Below are 24,347 nucleotides of genomic sequence, written 5' to 3'. Positions count from 1 at the left end.
AATTACAAAGAATTGATATCTATAGACTGTAAGAAAATAAATCTATAAATAACAACAACAAAACACCCTTACATTTGGGAAATTATACTCCTATAAATAAATAAAGGGTCAAATGGAAAACCACAAAGGAAATTGGCAAAACATTTCTTACTGATGAACTGTTGAGTCCTATTTCTAGTTAGGACGAAAAGTATGTGAAAGACCTTTACTCTACCAAAACAAGAAATCTCAAGATAAAACAATTCCCCTTTCCTTTAAAGCCGTCCTAGAGCTATGGATACACAAAGATCCCAAAGAACTAAGCCGTGAAGACACAATGCTTTCTGAGCAAATGCTAAATGAGCAAAGAACAGAAAACACTGTCATACTCGGGGCCAGTCACTGCATTTGCAGGGAGCATGGATGGAGGAGCAAGCTGCCAGCAAAGGACTGTTTTCCTTAGCTGAAGAGCAATTGAACTCAAGAAACCTCAGGGCTGATTCATCAGATAAGAATCTAAGAGAGCCTGGAACAAGGAAGGATAATCCTCTTTACCAATCCTAAGCATTTTCTTACAGGCAATTCTGCCGAGTAAGTGGAGACTGAGAAATGGGGACAGAAAGCAAAAGAAGATCTCAAAAATCTTATAGTCACAGTTTCAAAGTGTCATAATCCCCAACTCTCATGGTCTCTTGGTCACACAGTCTTAAAATTTTAGTATCATAGTTTGAGCATCTCTCAGTATTGAAGTCCAGTGGTGGTTGGTGGAGACTTGTGAACCATCAAGCATTTGAAACCAGAGGTAAGTTGAAATTAAGAAAGCTGAGCCACACCCCACCCAATTCAGATTTTATAAGATATCCCTGGTGTCCAAAGGAGTCTGGGGTTGATCTGGGAAATGGAGAGGTATCTCATTAGACTCCTGGAGCTTGAATTCCAAGTCTCCTTTAGAATTTCAAGCCTCAACCTACCCCAATCTACCCCTATTTTTAAATACACTAAACTGATAAACCCCTTATGCTAGCTGCCTAACAGAGGACAAAGAATGTTTTTTAAAAAAATCATCTACTTTAGACAAAATCTCTGGCATACAAAGGCACTGGATTATCAACCCATAAATAAGAGAAAAAAATTTCAATAGAAACAGGCTCAGACTACTCAGGTTTGGAATTATCAGGCAAAGGCCTTTTACAAACCTATGGTAAACATAAATAATCTGTAAATAAATATGGATGAATTGATTGGAGAGATGGAGAATTTTAGGAAACATTTGGAAACTATAAAAAAAGACCAAAATGGAAATCTTAGTACCCTAATATATAATATCAACAATTTAAAGAAACTTAATAGATGGTATTAATGTAGATTGGACACAAGAAAGGATACATCAATTTGAAGACATTACAAAAGAAATTGAGCAGAGGGAAGCACAGAAAGAAAAAAGAGTAGGGAGAAAATGAGCAAAGCCTCAATAACCTATGGGAGTATCAAGCAGTCAAACTTACCAACGACTGGATTCCCAGATGGGGAAGAGTGAGAAAATAGGACAGGAAAAAAGTATTTAAAGAAACATTGTTGGAAAATTTTTGTATTTGTTGAAAAACAGCAACCTTTAGAGCCAGGAAGCTCATCAAATGCAGAAGAGGATAAATGCAAAAACAAAACACTTCAATACATTGTGATTGAACTGCTGAAAACCAGTCATAAGGAGAAAATAAAGCTCACAGAAATGAGGCACATCGCATACAGCAGGCAGCAATAAGAATGATGAGTGACTCTTCATCAGAAGCGTTGGGTCTCAATAGACAATGAGAAAATATCTTTAAATGTTGAAAGGAAAAACATCAACCTAAAATTTCATAGCCGGTGAAAATACCTTTCAAACATGAAGGTAAAATAATGACATCTTCAGATAAATAAAAGTGTACTAGCAGAGGTACAATGCAAGAAATGTGGAAGGGGGTCTTCAGGCTGAAGAGAGATGGTACCAGGTAGAAGCTCAGATCTACAGTAAGAAATGAAGAGCACAAGCAAGACTAATATATGAGTAAGGGTGAATTTCTCTTAAAAATTATTGACTGCTTAAAGCAATACTGTGGGATCTGTGATGTAGAAGTAAAATATGACAACACAAGAACGAAGGGTGGGAGGGAGTAAATTGGATTATACTAATGTAAGGTTCTTACATTGTTTTTAAATAATAAAATACCCACGAAAGACTGGGATAAATTACAGATGCATATTGTAATCTTGAGAGCAACCACTAAAAATAACACAGAATATAACTAAAAATTCAGTGGAGGAGATAAATGGAATCCAAAAAATAGAAGAGGAGATAAAAGAAAGAACAAAGGAACAAAGAGCAGATATGATGATAGAAATTATATGCCAAAGTGATCGATTTAATCCAACCATATCAATAATTATATTAAATGTAGTTAAAGGAACTAAACATTCCAAGTAAAAGGCAGAGATTACCATATTGGAAAAAAGGCAAGACCAACTAAATGTTAGTTATAAGAACTACCCTTTAAATATAAATACATACAAAGAATGAAAAGTAAAAGAATGGAATGAGATATGCCACAAGTGAGATTTCAGACCATGAGTATCACCAGAGACTAAGAGGACAGGCCATTTCTTAATGATCAAAGGCCCAATTTATCAACAAGATACCTGATAATAGAGCTTCAAAACATATAAAGCCAAACCAATGACAACACCAAATGGAGATTTTCACACTCCTCTCTCAGCAATTGATAGAACAATTAGTCAAAACAATCAATAGGGATATAAAACAGCTGACCAACAAACACTACGAACAAAGTGACCAATTTGACATACACAGAACATCATGTTTAACAACACAGAATGCACGTGCCCTTCACAGACACGTGACATGCTTTTCAAGATTGATCGCATACTGTAGGTCACTAAAAAGCCAAGTTTCAATTAATTTCAAGGGACAGAAATTACACAGATAATTTTTCTCACCACAATGGTATTAAATCAGAACCAAATAACAACAACAAAACTAGAAACTCCTAACATATTTGGAAATTAAGTAATATATTTCTAAGTAATGTAGGTTAAAGAAATCAGGGGAAATTATTGGAGCTGAATCATAATGAAACAGCATGTTGAATTTTTAATATATAGTGAAGCAATGTTTAAAGTATGATATATAGTTTTGGGGGGAGTTTAATATTAATTATCCAAATTTCCACCTTAAGAAGCCAGGAGAAGAAGAGCTAATTAAACCCAACTTAATTGAAACTAAAACTGATTAAATATTAGGGCAAAAATAAAGGAGATGGCTTTTTCTAAGGAAATGAAGTTGAATGTTTTGCAAAGACTCATGAAAAGTCACTAAAAAAAGTGCTGCCACATTAAGTATGAGTGAAACAACGGAAAAGACCAGGATATTTTGAGGGGGGACATCCCGAAGAATCCTACATTCCTAATCCCTCCCTAATGTCTTTAAATTCTTGCTCCACTTCCAAGGCACTGTGAGACAAAGCAGTCTGGGCACACACAGCCCAGGGAAGACACTGGAGCCCTCCACATCAGCAGAGAGAAGTTGGGCCTCTTGACGCATTAGTCCCATCGAGAGGCAGAAGCCACAGAGACATCTAATCAGGAGATTGGTATTATTGATGTTGTTCTCTAATAACACAGGATTGACTCTAATGGGGCAGCAAGAGCTGGTCAAAAAAGAAGACAAACCTTGTGTGATTCCACTTAATATCAGGTCCCTAGAGGAGTCACACCCACAGAGGCAGAAGGTAGAGTGTTGGTCCCCAGGTGCTGGGCACCGGGATGGGGAGTTACAGTTTAATCAGTAGAGTTGCAGTTTGAGGAGATGGAAAAGTTCTGGAGATGGGCATACTTAATGCAGACGGACCAATCCATACTGAGAACAGTGTTTGTCTTGTCACAGATTTAACAGGTAGAGGTGTGGACCCCTGGAGATGGGGCAAAGGACCCCAGACTCCAACTTGCTTCCACTTGTGTTTTCTAACAGAGCAAAACCCAGTGGTTATTCCAAAGACAAGTAACTATCTTGTAAATGGTCATTTGCTTATTCCCCATCAGGTCAGCTCTTCAGAAGAAAATGTCCTGGTTGCAAATACTGTGCTGTGGTGGGCATTTGCATCACCAGGAATGGGCCCTCAGTGTTCTGGGGGACATGCCTTTCTTTACTGAGGTGAAATGTACAGGGAAGGGAGGGGGTGGCACAACCTGGAGACATGCATTTCCTTGGGTACCAGGCCCCATGCATGGCATTCAGGGTGGTGTGTTGCAGACTTACTTCTTGAATTGTGTGCTCACTGATGTAAGGAACGTTCTCAGAGATCTTTAAAATTTATGAGGTGATGCCTGAGCGGACAGTGCAGCCGCAGAGCTTGGCATACCCTGGAGAGCTCCTGTGCCCGACCCCCAATCTCTGCTGTTTAAACGATACGACTCCTATTTGGGGGCCACAGAGGATCCTGGGAAGACCCTTCCCCAGCTATTTTTTCTATTTGAAATGGAAAGGTAGTTTCTATTTGTGTTTCTGCATTGCTTTCAATTATTAATTTGTGTTATTTTCTGAAATCAGTACTGTTTTCCACAGGCCATGGGGTCCAACACAGGAACATAGGCTAAAGGCTTCCCCTGGACCTGGTGGGCATAGCCTTAGGGGCGAGGAGGTTGAAGTTGGACTGCAGGGAACTGAGGAGGGCTGGAGAATGCAGAAAGGAGAGCGAGTGTGACTACAGAGAGGGCAATGACAGGGATCAGGGAGGCTGTGCACTTTTATGGAGGAGAGCTACACAGGCTCACAGCTGAGAGGGCCGAAGGTTCAGGAGGGAGGGGAGATCCGTGGTAGGGCTCAGTGCCTAAGCACAGGAGGAGCATCCAGGGTGTCGTCCCCATGCTCAGACCAGACACGACCAGACTCTGGTTCATGACTCAGAGTAGAAAATGGAGCTGGGTAGAGCCAAGCCAGCTGCTCCAGGAACCTACAGACCACTGGCCCACACTCGCCTCTGGGACAAGGCAGAAGAGTGGAAGGAGGATGGCACCAGGCAACTCGGTATCCACATGCAAAAAACTAGCTGGACCCTACCTCACACTATACACAAAAATCCATTCCATGTGGGCAAAGTCCTAATGCAAACCTCAAAACTATAAAACTGTGGAAACAACATAGAACATTTGCAACACATAACCAGTAAAGGACCATCTCTAGATCATATGGAGAAATGTACAAATAAGAAAAAAACAACCTGAAGGAAAATGATGGAAAGACTTGAACTGAAGGCATGAGATACTACTTCACAGCCTCCAGGCTGACACAAATGTTCAAGTCTGACACCAAATGAGTGAGAGTGTGGAATGGTCGACAGGATTACACACATACGTACTGGCAAGAATGCGGATTGGCACCACCACCTTAGAAAACAGTTTGGTACCAGCAAAGTTGATGTACCCAAACCCAATTCCACTTCTAGGACTATCCCCAGGAAGCATTGTTGTGTCTGTACTCCAGGATTCATGGTCAAGACCGTTCACTGTAGCTGTGTCTGTAGCCACCAAAGTCTACAGGATAGACAGACAGAAGCAGCTCAAATGCCCACCCACAGTTCTTCTCCCAGGTGCTCACCATGGCCTCCCTCCCAGTATGTCACGGCATTCTCTATTATCCTTTTGAGTCCAGACTGTCTGTGGTGACTGTGGACCAATAAAATGTAGCAGAGGTGTTGTCCCAAGGTTTCTGAGAAAGGTCATGGAGGTGGAGGTTTGCAATGCTTGCTTCTGGAACAGTCACTGTGGGGAAACCTGACTACCTTGAGCCCGCTGTACTGTAAGGAAGCCCATATCATGGAGAAGACTCTGAAGAATCAGATGCCCTTCGGAGGAGGGACAGAGAGGAAAGGAGAGAGACAAAGAAAGACCTCGGAGTCGCACAGTGCAGACGTGGGGGTGAGGAAGCCATCTTGCAGTGCGTCCTCCAGCTCACACCCTGGGTCCAAAACAAACCCCTTAGCCAAGCCCTTCCCTGATTCCTGACTCACAAAATTGTGAGCAAAATAAAGTCATTTTTGTAAGCCATTAAATTTGGGGATAGTTGGTTATACCAGTAATAGGAATAGATCAAATTACTACGTAGCAAACTCTACCTTGCAAAGAAAATGAGTCAACTACAGCTGTAATGGTATTGACGAATTTGTGTTGATTGAAAAACAAGAAGAATACAGACTATATGACTCCATTTCTGTAAAGTTCAGATACATGCATAAGTAAAGGATTTATTGTTTAGGGATTCAAATATGTGGTAAATATCGAGAAAAGGAAGAGACTAATAACAAAATTTGGGGAAGTTGTCCTTTTGAGAGGATGCGGGCGTGCAGGGGATAGTCACCATGATGGCGATGTTCTTTTCCTTAAACTTCTGTATCATGATATTTTAGATCTTATACATATAAACATTCTTTTATATTTCTTAATATTTAATTTTAAAAAGCTTGAAACAATTTCTTATCACTGTTGTAAACAAGTCTCTCACAAAGATGGGAAAATGCCTGCGTCTCTCACAAGACCTCACAGAAGTGGCTCAGACAGGGCGATCTTTGTGTCCCGTGCCTTTCTGATTAGGGGGAGGGCAGGGGAGACACGGGTTGGGAGCTGTGTGTCCGGTGGGAGGTTCTCATTGGATTGGAGACTGATAGACCCTGCGATGTGGCCAGAGTGCCAAACTCTGCATCACAGGAATGACTGGCTCTTCCCTTGGCAGGGCAGCCTGGCGCCTGCTGCTGGGGGCCAGTTTTCTCCACCTCCACCTTGGAGCTTCCTGCCTGTGGCCCATTGGATGGTGGGAGCAAACCGAGGGTGTGGACAGTCAAACTATTTTCATGCCAGGAGAGCAATCGGCAGGATTGGGGTGTGAAGGCTGCACGGTCACGGGTCACCAAGGGAAAGTCTACCCACAAGCACCACCCTGACCTTGCTCAGGCCCTCCAAAACGAGATTGCCTCATTTGTTTTTGGACCCTCTGATTCTGGAATTTTCTATAATGAAGGTCATTCCTAGGGCTCAAACCACTGACCCCAGTTGTGCATCTTTAGGCCACAGCTCAGGTTGAACTTCTCTCCCTGGTGGCTGTTGGGTTTCTGGCACCTGCCAGGCTGTAAATCTCACCTTTGCCGACTGTGGGGCAGGGCAGTGCCCTGCAACTTCATGTCCAGCGTGGGGAGGTCACTGACTACTCAGCAGAGACATGGCCCATATCTGCAGCCACCCACACCTGTGGGCATTGGCTCACCCCAGGGACCCAGGAATAACCATACTCTTTGACCTGCTCAAAGGCCTCCAATTCCACAAGAGCATCTGAAATCCCAGTTGGGCTCCAGGCCCAGAGAAGTGCATGGATTTTCATGTGTCAGAGACAAGTTCGGGGGAAGTTGGGACTCAGCAGCGAAGTGACCTGTGGGAAGAGTTTCTCGCAGTCAGGACATGCTGATGAAATCTTGTCACATGAGAAATCAAGGTGCTCGGGGAACTTGTGATGTCATCGCAATCGTTACAAATGCACAGAGAAAGTAATGTGGTAAAACCCATAAGTGTCCACAAGGCAGAATGTCCACAATGCTGGCCTGGGCATTGGCGTTGGGCTTGTTTTATTCTTTAATCTCAAAGTATTAATTTTTATTTTTTATTTTAAATTTTTTAAGATTTTCTTTATTTATTCTTAGAGAGAGGGGAAGGGAGAGACAAAGAGAGGGAGAAACATTAATGTGTGCTTGCCTCTCGAATGTCCCCCAGTCTCCCACTTGGGGACCTGGCCTACAACCCAGCATGTGCCCTGATTGGAAATCAAACTGGTGATGCTTTGCTTCTTAGTCCAGCACTTAATCTACTAAGCCATACCAGCCAGGGCTCAAAGTCTTACTTTTTAGTTAAATATGGCCACAGGTGTGAAGGCACCTAGCAGGTGTCCAGTAAATACCGGCTGCATCTGCACCAGAGGCCACACTATGCTGCCCTCCTTGAAGGCCGTCCGCCTCAGCTCCTTGTCCAGACCATCTGCTCCTCCTTCCTGTAACATGCGCATGCACAGTGAGCTCATGTCAGCAGGGACATAGCTAATGAGACCTTCACTCTTAAGAACACATCTGTAAATTTGAATTACAATTTTCAAAGTAAACTCCAGGTATACAAGGTCTGTCTGAAAAAAGTTCACACTGTTAATATAATGAAAATGATTTGTGTGGCATTGATGTAACTGGGTAGCCAAGGAGAGTAGACTGGAATGTGCATGCGTGAACAATGACAACTTCTTTGTACTGGTTAGTAGGGGCAGTAGATGCTGTTGAGTGAGCATATGTATTGTGTGGCCACTGCATTCAAAATGAGCACATAGAGCAATAAATCTGAAACAAATTTTGCATTAAGCTTGAACATTCCTCCACGGAAACTATTCAGATGACTCAGAAGGCCACAGGTATGGGTCACTGGTGATTGGCAGCTTCATCATGACAGCGCTCCTACTTATGCATCACATCTTGTGCAGGGTTTTTTTTTTTGGTAAAACATCAAATCACCCAGGTTACTCAGCCCTCGACAGCCCAGATTTGGTGCCCTGTGACTTCTGGCTTTCCCCAAAACTAAAACCACCTTTGAAAGGGAAGAGACTTCAGACCTTCAATGAAATTCAGGAGAATACGATGGGGCAGCTGATGGCAATAGGGAGAACTGTGTGAGGTCCCAAGGTGCCTCCTTTGAAGGGGACTGAGGCATCATTGTCCTGTGTACGATGTTTCTTGTATCTTGTATCTTCTTCAATAAACATCTCTATTTTTTATATTACATGGCCAGGTACCTTCTGGACAGACCTCGTATGAAATATTAAATCTTTTTCAATCTTAACTCTTAGGAAAACTAAATTAAAAAAATGTGAACGACAACCTCTGCTAAGATACCAAGTTCTAAGTTTTAAGACAGTAAAAGATTTAACCAAAAACTCGAGGAATACATCTTATATAAAACTGAACCTTCTGTAGAGAGGAAAAGAACATAACCAAACTATAAAGCAAGTGAACTGGGAAGCATACATGTTGCAGTAGATACATTACAGAAACATTGGCTAATGGTTTGTGTAGAAGATTGTTAAATTTTTTTTTAAATTCCTGGCAACTCGTAAGGCAAAAAACAAGACAATTGAGGCAAAAAATACATAGAGAAAACATACATCAAAAAAGGGTGACTTCTTCATCACATAAATGCAAATTAAAACAGTGATATTGCACACTGTGCACACCAGTTAAGAAAATGACGTGTCGACGCAAAGCCCGATGTTCCTGAACTGAACTCTGGCATGCCTGCCCCGGTGACAGCACTGGTGGCAGTCCCCTCTCATGGCAAATGGGCTGCAGTGCCAAGCACTGTAAAGGACATTCCTAACCTTTGATCCAGTACTACTAACTCCAGAAATGTGTCCTTAAACGATCATTTAGAGGAAAAAGGAACTGTATTGTGAAAATGTCCCTGGTATGTACTGTTTCCCGTACAGTTGAAGCACTGCAGATGTACAACAGGAGGGACAGTGAAGCTGTCACCACCACGGTGGTAACTGTGAGAGGGTGACAACCATGCAAAATTATATCTGCATGACAGTTTAGAAAAGTTATATCCCATGTGGGTAAGGACAAAGAAAAGTAAACTCTGTTAAGGTATATCGGGTGGAGTTTTTTTTCTTTTTATATTCTCGGTTATTGTAATAATGTGTGTGCAGTAAAGTTGGCATTGGGATGGGGAAGTGTGAGTTGCAAAGCAAAAAATGTTGGAACGCAACTTGTCCTGTAGGATGTGATTTCAAGTTAGAACGTGTAGCTGCAGCTTCTGACATACCAGCGTCCCACCCCTTGTTCCCTGACCGGCGGACACTGTCATGCCTTGTGAAGACGCAGCCCCTGTTTGTGTCTCACCCATCCTGAAGCCGAAACTTTTTCTGTAGGGAATTCTTTTTAGAGTGCTTGAGAACTCTCCTAGTAACCTGCAGCTTGGCTGTGACCGTCACAGACTCAATAAAGTAGAAACCGCCGGTCGCATTAGGTGGGAGTTTGCTGCCAATGTGGTTGGGGTTCTGCCCAGATGCCACATTTTCTCACTGTGCCCCCGCCCTGTGATTCCAGAAGCTGTGCTGTTTGAGGGGGCTCCCCATGGGTGCCTGGAAGTCCCTGGAGGTTAGACCGAGGGCAGGGGCCGAGGAGGCTGGAGTGCGGAACCCCGGCTGGGGACAGTCCCTAGGAGTCACTCCCTGCAGAATCCCCTGGGGTCTGGCTGCAGGAGACTGTGCCTGGGGTGGCTTCCTCCCTTCCTGTCACTCCCCCAGCCTCCCAGGAGGAGCTGTAAAAGTGCAGTTGTGACTACACTGAATCAAAAAGAAACACTTTTTCAGCCCTAATTTGTTTGCTGTTCTGAGGTGCAGAGGGTGCGGAGGGTACATCTACCTTCTCAGTCTCCCTACTGGGTGGAGACCAAGGGTCCTGACCGGTCACGCCAGCTGCTAACCTCCCTCCCTTTCTTGTCCCAGGCCAGGTACACAGGCCTCATCTTCTTCCATGAAGGCTGGCCACTGTGCATCCACGGGAAGGTGGTGGTGCAGCTGGCGTCCCTCCGCGGAGTCAGGCTCCGGCCCGGGGACTTCTACCTGCAGGTCACAGCAGTGGGGAAGCAGTCGGCCAGACTGGTCTTAAAATGCCTCTCTCAGCTGGGACGAGGCTCAGAGGAAGTCACTGTGCCTGAGGCCATGTACGGCTGTGTCTTCACAGGAGAGTTCCTGGACCAGGTGAACAGGGAACGCAACAGTGTCCTCTTGAAAAACTGCTTGCTGACCTCAGGCTCCACCGTCTACCGCACCCCATGGAGTAACGTCACAGTCCCCGTGTTTTTACCCGCCAGTGGAAGAGTACTGCCCAGCTGTTCTACCGCCGAGCCTGAGCAGCCTCCCAGCAGTGCCTTGGAGGCCCCCACCCCAACACCAGCCACGGCCAGCCCCTGTCTGCCGGGGAGCACCTCTTCCAGAGACACTCTGACCCTGCCTCACTGCGCTGGGCATCCTGGCGGCGACCGACCCAGCCACCTTCCTTACCTAAGAAGAGCCAAGTGCGAAAGCCCCATGGCCTTGCCCAGGAGCTCTGGCGTCAGCCCACAGGAGTCCACAGAGAGCCGAGAAGGACCGGGAGGGAGGCTGGACCCTGTGGACAAGAAGGATGGCCCTCAGGCCCTTACCTCTCCTGAGGATTCAGACAGCCCAAGAAAGCAGCCGCCTGAGGTCCTCGCTGGTGTGGAGACCAGACGCTGGTTCAGGAAGTCCTACATGGAGGCCCTTCGGAACCCCATGCCCCTGGGCTCCAGCTCCGAGGAGTCCCTTGTGGATGAGGCCTCCAGCACCCAGAGCAAGAGGGCTGGGGCAGCAGCCAGCCTGACCCAGAAAGAAACCCCCAGCCCCCAGGGAGACTCCCAGGGGATCCGGAGTCAGGAGAGCTGTCCAGGAACTGCTGGGAGGACCCTTACCAGAAGGGCTAAGTCCTTGGACAGGTCTCTCAGAAGTGTCCGAGGCGATGTCCAGCAGACCTCCCCTCATTCAGCCAGTGCTGGACCCGGAGGTCTCTTAGGAGGACAAGCCGTGGGGACCAGAAACTTGGGCTCCAGCCAGCCTTCTGTCTGCACAAAAGAGAAAGGTAAATGTCTCCTCTCCCCTCCCCCCTTCTTCCCCCACGGTCCCCTTTCTCCCTGAACTTCCTCTCCTCCCCCTCCCACCCTGTCCTATTTAGTCTGATCACTTGGTTGAGTAGAAGCCTGTCTCCATATCCATCTTGACTGTTGAAAATAATGTTCACTTGTGTTCCTTTCCTGTGGCTGCTACACAAAGTACCGCAGACACGGTGGCTTAGAACAATAGAAACCCGTCCTTTCATAGTCTGGAGGCCAGAAGCCTGACCTCAGAGTGCCGCAGGCTCTAAGCGAGGGTCCGTCCAGCCTCTCCAGCTGCTGGGGCCTCCAGGCACTCCTGGCCTTCTCCCTGCCTGCCTCTCCGTGCCTCAAACCACCCTGCCCTGTCTCGTCCGAGGACACCTGTCGTTGGGTGTAGGGCCTACCCTAAACTTAATGAATCCACATCTGCAAAGACCCTTCCCCATATCAGGTCACATTCACATGTTCTGGAAGTGGACATACCCTTTCGTGGTGTGCACATCATGCACCCCAATATTGTATTAATAATTGTTCATATAGATAAATTCAGTTTAATATTCATTTGCAATGACACCAGGTCAGTGACTTTCTGCCGTTTAGTTACACACCCTCAGTAAGTTTCTGAGCATCCATTCCTGGAGCACTTTTCCACAGGCTCTGGAGGGAAAATGATTACCTAGCAGATTGTGTGTGGGGCATAAAGAAGGAAAGTATGATAACATACTTTTTAAGTCAAATAATTCAACCATTTCCCTTATTCTGTGTAAATAAATGTTATGTGAAGAACAAAAACGATCTTTGGAAAGAAGCATGAAGTGTGAATGTGCTGTGGGCCTTAAAGAGCGGGTTTGGCAAGTGCCAGCAGCCCCACACAGCACATGCGCAGTGGGAGTGAGGGCTGCTCCAGGTTCCTCGCCTGGACCCCCCACCTGGCTGATGGGGAGGCTCCAGTCTTGTCTGCCTCTCAGGGCTCCCCGAGGCCTCTCCTCTGGGCGGGCCTATCCACCGCACCTGTGCAGGGCCTCCCCCAAAATTAGGCCAGGTGCTCCTGCCCGAAACACTGACAGGATTTGGGGAGCATGGCACAGACTCTGGACTTACTGCAAAGAGTTGTGCGATGTAATTATTTACCTGGGGTTGACACTTAGAAAACATCCTACCACTGCTCTGCAATTCAATTAAAGTTAAAGTCAAGCAATAACACCCTGACCATTGTTTCCAGGTCCGAAACTGACTTTTATTGTCCATTTCCGTTCCCATTTGTGTTGGGCAGGAAACACACAATCCCATGCACACACTTGGTGACACTTTGAAAACTCATGTCTGCAGCAAATCCTCAGGTAGGAGTCAGTGCTTATGTCCCAGCCCCATGTGCATGTACAATACGGTCCAGTACATTTCTCCCCACGGAGGAATGCTGGCTGTGCGGACGCTTTTGTGGACGTTCGGGCACTGTGTCACTGACAGTGTTGTGGCACAGGGTCGCAGACGTTTGACAACAACCAGATGGTGTCTGACAGTCATGAGGGCAGTAGGTTTAGTTTAAACAAACCAGCACTGCCCACTGGAAATAGGGCCAGTTGACTCTTATGCGTAGAGTAGCACATCTAAGAAGATCCAAGGCCTCGGCCTCAGAAATGTGGTATTCTCAGGTAATCGTCCCTCTCGGGCCCAGTGGGCTTCGTGTACTCAGTGTCCAGAGACCACACGTGAGATAGCACCGGGGGCCGTCAGGGAGACCTGGAGCTGGAGCTTACTGCCTGGGACAATGCCCCTTCCCTTCTTACTCCACCTCCTCTCACTCCTCGCTGATGCACCAGAACCCACCTGTGTGGGGTGTCTAACATCCAGGGAAGAAGGAAGACACTGAATAAGTAGAGGCTACTTCTACCTGTGAGGATGTGGGCAGCAGTACCAAGGGTCTGGGCAGAGGGCCAGGACACTGATTACCCAACCAGCGGCTAATGGATCGTTGGTACATGCTTTCCCCTTCACACCTTGCTGTCGCTGGAGTCAAGTCTGTGCTGTGGTCCCAGACTCCTTATGTTCATTAACACAGGGAAATGCCTCATCTGGAACCCCCTGCTGACACTGTGTTAAGCGAAATTTAGCACGTTCACTCTTCTGTAGTGACAGGCACAGCTTGTCCCTCCAGTTCCAGCATGCTCCCCCTCTGTTCCAGCTTTCTCCTCCTCTGTTCCAGCTTTCTCCTCCTCTGTTCCAGCTTTCTCCTCCTCTGTTCCAGCTTTCTCCTCCTCTGTTCCAGCTTTCTCCTCCTCTGTTCCAGCTTGCCTCTCCTCTGTTCCAGCTTTCTCTTCCTCTGCTCCCACTTACTCTTCCTCTTCTGGCTTCCTCGAGCTCCTGAGACTTTGCTTTGTCTCCTCTTTAAACATAAAATTAACATAATTTCAAAACTATAAATGTGGCATTTCGGAATTTACTTTAAGGATATCATACTCCGATCATTCACTGTTCATTCGGCCAGTAGTAACTGAGTAGCTGTTTCTCATTAGCCACAGATGGCTACTGGTTTTATTCCCGGCCCTCCCTAGGTCCCCTCCTCTCACTGCACCCTCTCAGGGGGCAGGCTGAATTCAGGAAAGCCTACGTGCATGGCCTACTCGACTGTGTCTGATGAGAAAGGTCCTCCATGAATGTGATGTCCACCCCACTGTCTGCGAGAGGAACCTTGGGGTCTACTGCGACAGGGTTTGACCCTTGGCCGGTGGTGATGTGCCCTAGAAAACGTGTGGACGTACGTGAAAAAGTTCACTCTCGGGGATACTGTGCGATTGGAGTCCCCCAGCTAGTGGAGGGATAGACAAAATGCCGTCCATCAGTCTGTGGAATGAGACCCACCCTGGAAAAGAATGAGACTGTGGCACCGGCAGTGTCATAGGTGAACCTCAGAAACAATTCTGAGTGAGAGAAGCCGGACGAGAGACCACAGTTGTGTTTGGTCCCGTCTGTACGATAGGTCCAGGGCAGGGAAATTTACAGGCAGGAAGCAGACAAACGGTGGCCCGGGCTGGGGTGGGAGAGGATATTTACTGTAATGTTCTAAAACTGATGAATGCTGATGCTTGCACCACTCGGTAAAGTTGCTAAGCACCCCTGAATTGTACACACATGACGTGTGTGAATTTTATGACATGTAAAACATACCTCAATAAAGCCTTTTTTAATATATGGGAAAGAATGCTGTGGACGTCTCAGACCCAGCTCTGATAAGGAAGCCGTGCAGAGTTGTACAGTGTTAGCTCTGAAAGAAGTTAAGGACAAGGCTTAGGGACAGGAAAGTTAAGCCTGGGCTGCTTCACGGTGCCCCTTGGAGCTCAGGTTCCAACATTCACCTGCCATCTCTGACCAAGCCTGTCCCTCCACCCAAGAGGGCAACACAAGCCCTAGGCAATTGCAGGGCGAGGTTTTGAGTCCGTTTGCTCTGTGACGTGGCTGTCCTGTGGAGTGATGTGTGGGTTTGGGATGCATCCATCTGGGGCCACTGCCACCCCCTCCATGGGGATGCACAAGCGTGGGGACGCCCTCCGTGAGGATGGGGGAGAGCGAGGGCCCTGCCACTCTCATGAGGACGATGCCTGCCCTGGGGTGCTCTCGCCACCTGGGGACATATTTTTACCATGCTCTTTGGGAAATCCATATTACAGAGTAAATTAGGATGGCAGCACTCAGTAGGGAACGTTTCTCCCCGAGGTCTTCAGGTAGTGAGCACTCCTGGCCGACTGAAATATTTAACTCTGCATGTTAGTTCATGCCCCACTTCTTAGGAATGGACACACCTGTTCTGGAAGGCATGGCACACTTACATTTCCACCAGGAATGGGACAGGTTCTCAGGGAAACCCACGGTTTTCACTCGCGACTTTATCCTTGTGCTTGTGGCAAACTGAGCAGCTGCCTTCGAACCAGAGCAATACTTCGTCTTTGACCAGGTCTCTTTCTGTTGTCCAGCCGGTGTCGACGCAGATGGCTGCCGCTTCCGAGGACACGACCCCAGCAAGTTCCCAGAGGTGCTTGCTGAGCTGCTGTGCCCTGAGGGTGAAGGGCAGCCCCCCTGCACAGGAGACCTGCCCAACCAGGTGCCCAGGCAGGTGCTGGAGATCAACCCAGAGCTGCTGCAGTCGGGGGCCATCAGCCTCCCAGGTGAGCATGGCTGCCCAAGTCTTCAGGCTGCTATAACAAATGCCACACACAGTGCCACTTGTAGAAACGAATTTATTTCATACGGTTCTGGAGGCCGAAAGTCTGGGATTGAGGGGCCAGCGTCATCAGGTTCCGGGGCAGGGCCTGTTCCTGGTTCACACACGGCACTTCCACTGTGTCCTCACCTGGTAGAAGGGGTCATGGAGCCTTGTGGAATTTCTTAGAAGGGCACTAATCCCATCTGCGAGGGTTCCACCCTCATCACCTAAGCACTGCCCAAGGGCCCCATTTCCTGACTCCATCAGATCAGGCATTAGGGTTTGAACATGTGATTTCAGGGGAACACAAACACTCAGATGATAACAGTGGCCATCACTCTCTCAGACCAGCATGGCCTCCACCTGCCCAGGTGAGTACCAGGCTCGCCTGTGCTCTCAGATCTCATATCTAAGCCAATAACAGTTTGCAGACACTAGCTCACTATTTCTCAAGCTTGAAGCCATGCTCCCCCACTGGGGCTTCCCCCTTTCACAATGCCCTCTATTTCTGCAGGGACCCGAGACCGCCAGGGGAGAGCAGTGGTGCAGGTCTGCACGAGGAGTCCACTCTGGTCCAGCCAACACATGTCCAGCGCTGAGCTGACCCGCCTGCTGAAGTACCTCCATGGCATCCCCAGGTAGGACTGAGCCAGGTTTCCACCTTTCAGGCCTCTTTGGGAATACACTCATGTGAACACGTGTCTTCCTGTGAGAGTTTTCATCTATAGCTTCCCGGACTCTCGTGACATGGGCAGCACACCCCTACCTGCCTCTCAGACTCCTGCTGTCTGGCTCCTCTCTGCGCTCAGCCCCACCTCCCACTTCTCCCCTCCAGCACACAGCGCTGCCCTCTGCTCACCCTGCCCTCTCCCCTCTGAACCGAGGCTCTGCCACACACTCGAGCCCTGAACTTGGCATTGCTCTGCATTGTTCAGTACTTGCTCTAAGCATTCTTTATTTACATGGTTTATACTCCACCTCTTTCTAAAACATATTTGAATTGGCCTTGGATAAAGACACGAACTAATATAAAGATAATATTTAGAATAAATGAGTGAAGAAATCATTCAAATGAGTAGAATCTGGTACTAGGAAGCAGCCGGGCAATGCTGTGTGCTAGAACAAAAGCGTGCCAGCTCCTCAAGAGATGCAATCTCCTGACGGAATTCTCAGAAGAGCAGGTCTCCTGGATCCTGCGTAAGGATATGGTTATGGAGCAGGTCTGCCTGGGACCTTTCCTTGGGCTGTGAATGTTGGTCTCTCTGTGGACCAAGGACAGGGACGGGAGAGCTGGAGTCCAGGATGGTTAAAGCATGCATGTTATTTAGGGCCCCTTGATCTCATCAGATGCAAACATGCTTTGGATTGTCCCATGGCCTCCAGACCAAGATCCCCCGCATGGTGTTGGCAGAAGCACCCCCCAAAGGAGGATGAGCTCAGTCATAATAAGGACACATGGCCTAACTCCAGATGCTGGCTGTGAGTTTACTGGCTGGGTGCACAGTGCACCTCAGCATGAAATGGGGAGGTGACAGCTCTCTGAGGCATGTAAGAGGGTTGGAAGTAACTCCCTCAGGTACCTGCGCTGACGTCCAGAGCATCCATCATCTTTCACCACATCACATCACATCACATCACATCACATCACAGCATAGCAGTTACATAGCATCCGTCATGTGATGTGATCTCATGTGAAAACATGCTGCCATGTGATACACATGTGAGCTCGTGTGAGCACCTGCTATGTAGCACATGGTCACATGATGCATCATCACGTGGGGCCTCATGTTCTTTGTGGTGCATCAACTTTCTAATTTAATTTCTTCTGAAACGACATAGGTAGGATCAGTGTGGGAACACCCAGGCAGAAGAAAAGAGTTAAAATACTCGCCCTGATACACCTTTGTACAGAACAGATTCCCCAGTTATCTGCAGGGGACTAGTGGTGCTGCCTTTGGGGAAGGCTGGGATTGTAAATTTGTCCCTCAGCACATTCGTTTATACCTTGTAAGCCTCAGGGAAAGGACGTCATCTGTTAACAAAGGCTCCTTTAATGGGGGCTGCAGTGGGGAGCTGAAGAGCTGTGCACTTTTGGAGTGTTCGCCCTCGGCATCCTCAGCCTCATGCAGCTGGTGAGCAGTGCTGCGTTCTTCATTTTGCAATGAATGTCTGTGAGTCAAGGTTGAGGGTACTTATGGGGTCGGCAGGGCCAGCACTTGAACCTGGAAATTCAGCCCCCTGTTTTTTCTGCCTTGCCACAGCAACTTCAGACAGCCAACGCCACTCACCAAGGAAGGTGCCTCCCCCAGCTCATGGCGCTCTCGGAGAAAGCCTCTGTTGAGGACCATTCCTAAAGCACTTGGGACAAAGCCATCTTGGGGCCCGGGGGTTTGGCTGCTTATCTCCCTGCAAGCGTTGTGATTTTGTTAGCAGCCTGGTAGAGAATTGCACCTTGAAAAGCTGAAATCCACGCCCCATCATGGGATGTGACGCATGCCTTCCGCTCTCTGAATGAGGTGCCTGAGATGTCAGCGTTATTAGGAAGAGCACCTAGCAGTCTGGTTAGTGGTTACTGCAAGTGTGCTACAAGGAGCCACATGTTCTCTGGGTGCACCTTGTAAATCACTACCATCAAACTCAAAACATACACAAAACCTTAAAACTAGAAAGGATGTTGGTTGTCATTCATCCAACCTGTGCAGTGAAGGAATCCAAAAATCCATGCATCCATCCCACACTTCTCTGGGAATACAAAAGGGAAGAGGACGTGGTTCCTGCCCTCAAGGAGACATGCACGGGAACCCCATTTACCACAGCTCCCAGCATAAGGCAAGTCCACAGTGCTGGGAAGGAGCTGCATTCCCAGCCAGGAAAGGGGCCTCCCCGACCTGTCTATGTCTAGGGGGAGGGTGAGTGCAGACAAGAAGAGAAGGCTCTCTAGGTAGAAGGAAGAGCACATGCAGCCCCGGGACAGTTGGTCACTTTCTGGTCAGAAGCTGGCACTGACAGATGCAGGAGAGTGAGGACAAAAGACAGTGTAAAGGGAGCAGGTGCCCCTTGGCCAGAGACCACACTGACCTCAGTGTGCAGCAGATGGAGAAGCCACAGTGGTGGCAGGAAGATAGCCCCGAGGCTTCGGCAGCTCCCCTTGCCTGCAGACGCCACTGGACATGACCGGTCCATCACAATGAGACCTGACTGCCTGCTTCTGACTGATAAGCAACTTGATTCCTAAGAAGGTTGATGTTTGGTAAAGTCAGGACTCCTCAGTTCTAATCACAGGAGGGTCTGGGTGAGGAGGTCTCATTGAGAGATAGAGAAACTCATCCTGAAAGAGATTCAACCTGCAGTGGTTAACACCATATGTCTTTCTGTCTCCAGGAAGGAGGTGCGAGACCTGGGGCTGGTCATCCTGGTGGACGCACGCAAGAGTCCAGCCGCTCCTGCCCTCTCCCAGGCCCTGGCAGCTCTGCAGGTAAGTTGGGGTCACTCCTGAACTCATGTCTGAGCGTCTCAGGGCTGTGTGGGCCATGAGCACAGAGCCCTGTTGGGAAAGGCATCCAGCCCATCACCAGGTCATCACTGCAGGCCTTAGCAGCAGAGCCAGCAGGATCCACCTGTGCAGATGTTCTGATGCCATGTTCTGTCTTGGCAGGAGTGGCAACATCCCCTTCCCTTCCTCACATGCCCATATCAAACATCTGACTGAATCGGGTGCAGAGGTACACACGTCACCCTACCAGACAGGGATGGAGGAGTGGAGGGGCAGCCTCTGCTCACTGTGAGGATGAGGACCCTGGACCTTGGGTGCCAGCACTTCTGAGAGGCCTTGAATGGGTTCAAGGGCATTTGTTCAGGAGATTCGTGGTCCCCTTCAGGGAGACCCCATCCTGCATTTTGGTTCATGAGTAAAGTGCAGAGGAAATTTGAATCCCTGGAGCAGGGATAAAGGTACCACTGGGTTGTTCCAGGAACCCAGGGCCAGATGAGGCCTGAGAATTTCAGTGTCCTTCAGACCTGTGTACAAAAGGCCCTCATGTGCCAAGTGCTGTCCTGGGGTCTGAGGTCAGAGGCCCCTGGAAGTTTCTTCAGCTGCCTCAGCTACTCCCTCAGCTAAAATCTGTCTCTTTAGCAGAGACAGAACAGGTCACTGTCCCTAAGTTTAGGGACGCCAACTGGAAGTTCTTTCCAAGAAAGGCAGAGGTTGTGGCATGTCTGAAAGTAGATGCTGAGGCCAGGCTGCGGAGACCAGGCCAGAGGGACTGGGGAGATTATGGAAACATCCAGGCAGGAGACATGAGGCCTGGAGCCGAGGCCAGGAAGTAGGGTGAATGAGTTAGCAGGAGCAGGGGTGTCCCTGGTTAGGGCACCCAAATGGTGGTGCTGCTCCCGGCCTGGCACAGCGGTCAAAGCCAGAGAGCAGATTCTGGGAAAGGAAACGAGGCCCCTGGCCACCCGGCACCACTGAAAGCAACCTCAGCGCAAACCTCGTGGGTGACACCTGCATTGCAGAGGGATGTGCATGCTCAGTCTTAGCTTTTCGCCAAGACGGGTTCACATCGCCTGCCTTTAAAGCCCGCACCAGCTTGTCCGTCACGGCAGCAGTCTGACGCGCCCAGGTCCACTTTCTGTAAGACATTGCAGAAGCACATATTCTCCTACTTGTTCAGATTCCCTGACATTGGGCTCAAAAGTCAGCATTGGGCTCAAAGCTGGATGGCATCCAGCTTTGTGTTCATATTCTGCTCAAGGCATGGAAATTCCTTCGAGATTCTGGTCTTCCTTAATTACATGCAATTTTATTGTATATAACAGTAAAGACTGAGAAATTGCCACGTAAGATTTTCTAAGAAAATAGGTAAATGACTACTTTTCAGAAAGATTTTGAGGGAAGTTCTGCTGAAGGATTAAAGTGTTGGCAACTCTAAGATTTTCTCCAAGTTCTTTGATTTTGCTAAAAGATTGTTAATCTGAACATCCCGATTGGCTGGAATCCAACTGGACGAGAAGGCAGCATTTGTTCTGTCTCAGGAATGCACTTCTCTAAAGTCGGGGGCTGAAGCAGGTGTGCCTCAGGTAATAACGTCAGGCCAACACCCATAAAAATAGCAACTTGACAGAAAAGCAACTTTGTTTTTGCCTCCAAAACCAAACTAAAATGTCACTGTTGGTTAAAGATTTTGAAAAACGTAACCAGGAGTTTTCATCAAATTCCTAGAAATCCTTTCATTTGCTTCCTGTAGCTTCTTGGGAAAGCTCTGTGTAATAATGAAAGCCCTGTGGGAGCTACCAGACCCGCGTGCTGCACCGGAGTCCCGGCTGGGTGTCCGGCGGCACCAGGTGCATCCGTGACCCACACGGGTTTCAGACACTCAGATTCTAGTGCCCTCATGGAAGCCTTTTATGAACCTCAGAGGCCAAAGCGGACAGCTGCTCATGGCCCCACCCACGGAAGCTCCTCTGGAGGGTCCTGGCCTGACTCCCCCTCATGGGGACCCAGCCCCCAACACTTACCCTTGTCCACAGGCAGCCCCCGCCTTCTCTGGACAGTGCTCTGGGAGCCCCACAGGGGGTTCACTGGGGCTGGCAGTGCTCACTCAGCCCAGACCAGCCCTTCCCTCCTTTCCTCTGTGTTTCCTCCACCTTCAGCCCCAGCTGGTGGTTGGGAGCCTGTCAGGGAAACAGTCCTTGTTGTCACCCCGTCTGCTGGGTGCCCTGCCACCCTGATTCATCGCCTTTAATTCAGAATTGGTAAATTGTGTCCATGCTGGTCACTTTTGTCATTAGCTGCTCTGGAGAACGTGATGAAGAAGGTTTGAAATTTGTGTTCAAAGGGAGAAAAATTAGAACAACTGTAATAGTATAAACAATAAAAAATATATATCAAAAAAGAAATTTGGCCCTGGCTGGTGTGGCTCAGTGGGTTGAGTGCCTGCCTGCAAACCACAGGGTTGCTGGTTTGATTTCCAGCCAGGGCCCATGCCTGGCTTGCAGGCCAGGTCCCCAGTAGGGGGGGCAACTCTACATTGATGTTTCTCTCCCTCCCTTCCGCTCTCTCTAAAAATAAATAAATAAAGTGTTAAAAAAGAGAGAAATGTGTATTCAGAGGAAGCTTTGAAACCCAGCGACTTGCTGCAGGACCTAGGAGAGCGCCCTCCCCGACCCGGAGGTGGTCCTCCAGCTGCGGGCTCCCTGTGGCGCCCCTCCCGTCTGAGCGCAGGGCCAGGGCCCCTGAGGCGGCAGGGTTGGTGCTGGGGCACCTTTCACGGCCGTAAAGGGCTTGGAGAGCTCTGATAGCAGATTCTCGAGCCAGTACTGAGGGGTGAGGTGCAGATTCTGGGTGGGAATGAGGGCAGAACCACACACGTGCCAGGGATGGGGCTGGCATGATATCTCCACTACAAGGTCCCTGACCTGTGCACTGGTTTTGTGAGAAGTTATCCAGGTACCAGGATGAGCCACCTGCGGGTTCTCACGCTGCACTGTGTTAGGTACATGGTGTGTGTGGAATCAGGAGCAAAGCGGGCCCTACAGCCAAGAAGATGCTGTTGCACAGGATCTTCCTGAGGCCAGAGGACTGCTGCGACTTCTGATCCTTCAGCATCCAATAAAAACTCGAACATTAAGTCCCTAGTCTCAAACAGACATGAGTGAGCTCTTCATGGGAAGTCTACAAGCTTAGCAACAGCGGTTCCCATGGTGCATGAGGCCCAGGCAGTCCGGCCTGTGGCCCCGGAGCCCTTCAGTTGTCTGCATGCCTTCCTGGCCGGTTGGACAAAGTCCACCCAGAGCCATTTATCAGTTTTCTTTGGAAGAACACCCCCTTCCCAGCATTTCTTCATTTTCAGACTTCCCTTAAATCCTGTACCACTCAAGTGCCACAGGGGAGACTGAGCCAAGAGTGGGATGGTCACCCTCCACCCATACATCTCCAAAGCATAAGTTGGGACCTTTAACTTGTTGTCACAAGTGAATCTTCAGGCTGGTTTAGGAGAGAAATCCAGTCCCACCGTAGCTGCTCCACAACACTGGCACCCAGACTGCCATGGCAGTCGATGCCACTGCCCTGGCATTGGGGGCGGGATGGGGGGCAGCTACAAGGTTTGCAGTTTATGTGAGAAGAGTGGATATGACCTGGGAGTCCAGGCTCATATTTTTGTTTTCAATTTCATTTTTGAGGAATATACAAAAGTAGGTAAATTCTTTCACAGGCGGGCAAAACTACATAACTTTTTCATTACTACCTCAAGTAACCATGCTTTAAGTTTATTAAATTATTAAACTCTAATACCATAAAAATTTTCCGTTTTGAAAGGAAATAATGATTTTTCTCCCTTGGTGAAGAAAATCCTAAGAATTTGCTCATTCCTAACCTCCCTTTCCCCCCCAAAACACATACAGCACATAACTGCGAGGCACTGATATGGGTAATTGTCACAAAGCATTGACTCTGTTCTCATTTATCTGAGAATTAATATTAATTTTCTTTGCAATAGAACAGGCTTTAATAGTAAAAATTCACTCAAATAGGAATATAGAGAAACAAAACATTTTGCGAAACTGTAATTTTAATGCATTGTAACTCAAAAGTTTAGCTGAACTGAGTGAGAGAGATAGAATACAGCTGTGTGATAGGAAAGCAAGACTGCTTCTTTCTTTGGGCTTTCTATGGTTTATTTATTCAACAAATATTTATAAAATATCATTCCTAAGAAGTCACTTGACAAAAATCCAAGTATGTAAGATTAAAGTAAGACCAAAAAGATACCAGCTCTAAAGCCCATCTAGTAAGTTTATTTCAAAATAAGAAATTTTCTAAAATCTGTTCATTCCTATGAGAAACTTTAAAATAGTAAAGCTTTAGAAAGTATGAATGAAGAAGCACTATATAAATAAAAGCATTTTATTGCTAAATGATCTGGTCTCAATATAATCTAGCAAACAAAAACCAAGGAGGTTTGATTAAAGTCATAAACACATCAAAATACAAGATTTTCAACCAGTACATCTAGAACAATTGTACATCTGTATACAAAAGAAAAGGGAAAAAATTCTTAACACGTACCTTATACTATATGCAAAAATTAACTGAAAATGGATCGTAGACCTACACGTAAAATCTCAAGCTACAAAGCCACCAGAAGAACACATAGGAGAAAATATTCATGACCTTGGTTTAGGCAAAGATTTCTTCCTTATGACTCCAATAGAATAATCCATAAAAGGAAAAAAAAGATAAATTGGACTTCAACAAAAAAAATTTAGCAAAATTAAAAACTTCTCAAAAGATACTGTTACTAAAATGAAAATACAAGCTACAAACTGGGATAAAATATTTGCAAAACACGTATCTAATAAATACGTGTTTTTATTAGATATCTTGTCCCTCGAATACTTAAAGTTACAATGCCCAATAATAAAACAAACC

At 47.4% G+C, this 24,347-nt stretch overlaps 1 protein-coding gene across 4 annotated transcripts in view; it reads left to right on the top strand.

The window, feature by feature from the left end:
• Positions 1 to 24,347, top strand: part of PLEKHG4B (pleckstrin homology and RhoGEF domain containing G4B) — an 83,235-nt gene that overhangs the window by 33,155 nt on the left and 25,733 nt on the right. For all 4 annotated transcript variants that reach the window (XM_053657187.1, XM_053657188.1, XM_037137383.2 and 1 more), the window contains exons 3-6: positions 10,559 to 11,708; positions 15,690 to 15,881; positions 16,434 to 16,557; positions 19,301 to 19,394. In XM_053657187.1, coding sequence (XP_053513162.1) covers positions 10,559 to 11,708; positions 15,690 to 15,881; positions 16,434 to 16,557; positions 19,301 to 19,394 — 1,560 coding nt within the window. The remainder of the gene's footprint in view (positions 1 to 10,558; positions 11,709 to 15,689; positions 15,882 to 16,433; positions 16,558 to 19,300; positions 19,395 to 24,347) is intronic.

The sequence above is a fragment of the Artibeus jamaicensis genome, unplaced genomic scaffold (assembly GCF_021234435.1).
Source record: "Artibeus jamaicensis isolate MK-2021 breed Jamaican fruit bat unplaced genomic scaffold, CSHL_Jam_final scaffold_369, whole genome shotgun sequence".
Taxonomy (NCBI): domain Eukaryota; kingdom Metazoa; phylum Chordata; class Mammalia; order Chiroptera; family Phyllostomidae; genus Artibeus; species Artibeus jamaicensis.
The sequence above is the reverse complement of the archived record's forward strand: the minus strand, read 5'-3'. Positions and strand labels throughout refer to the sequence as shown.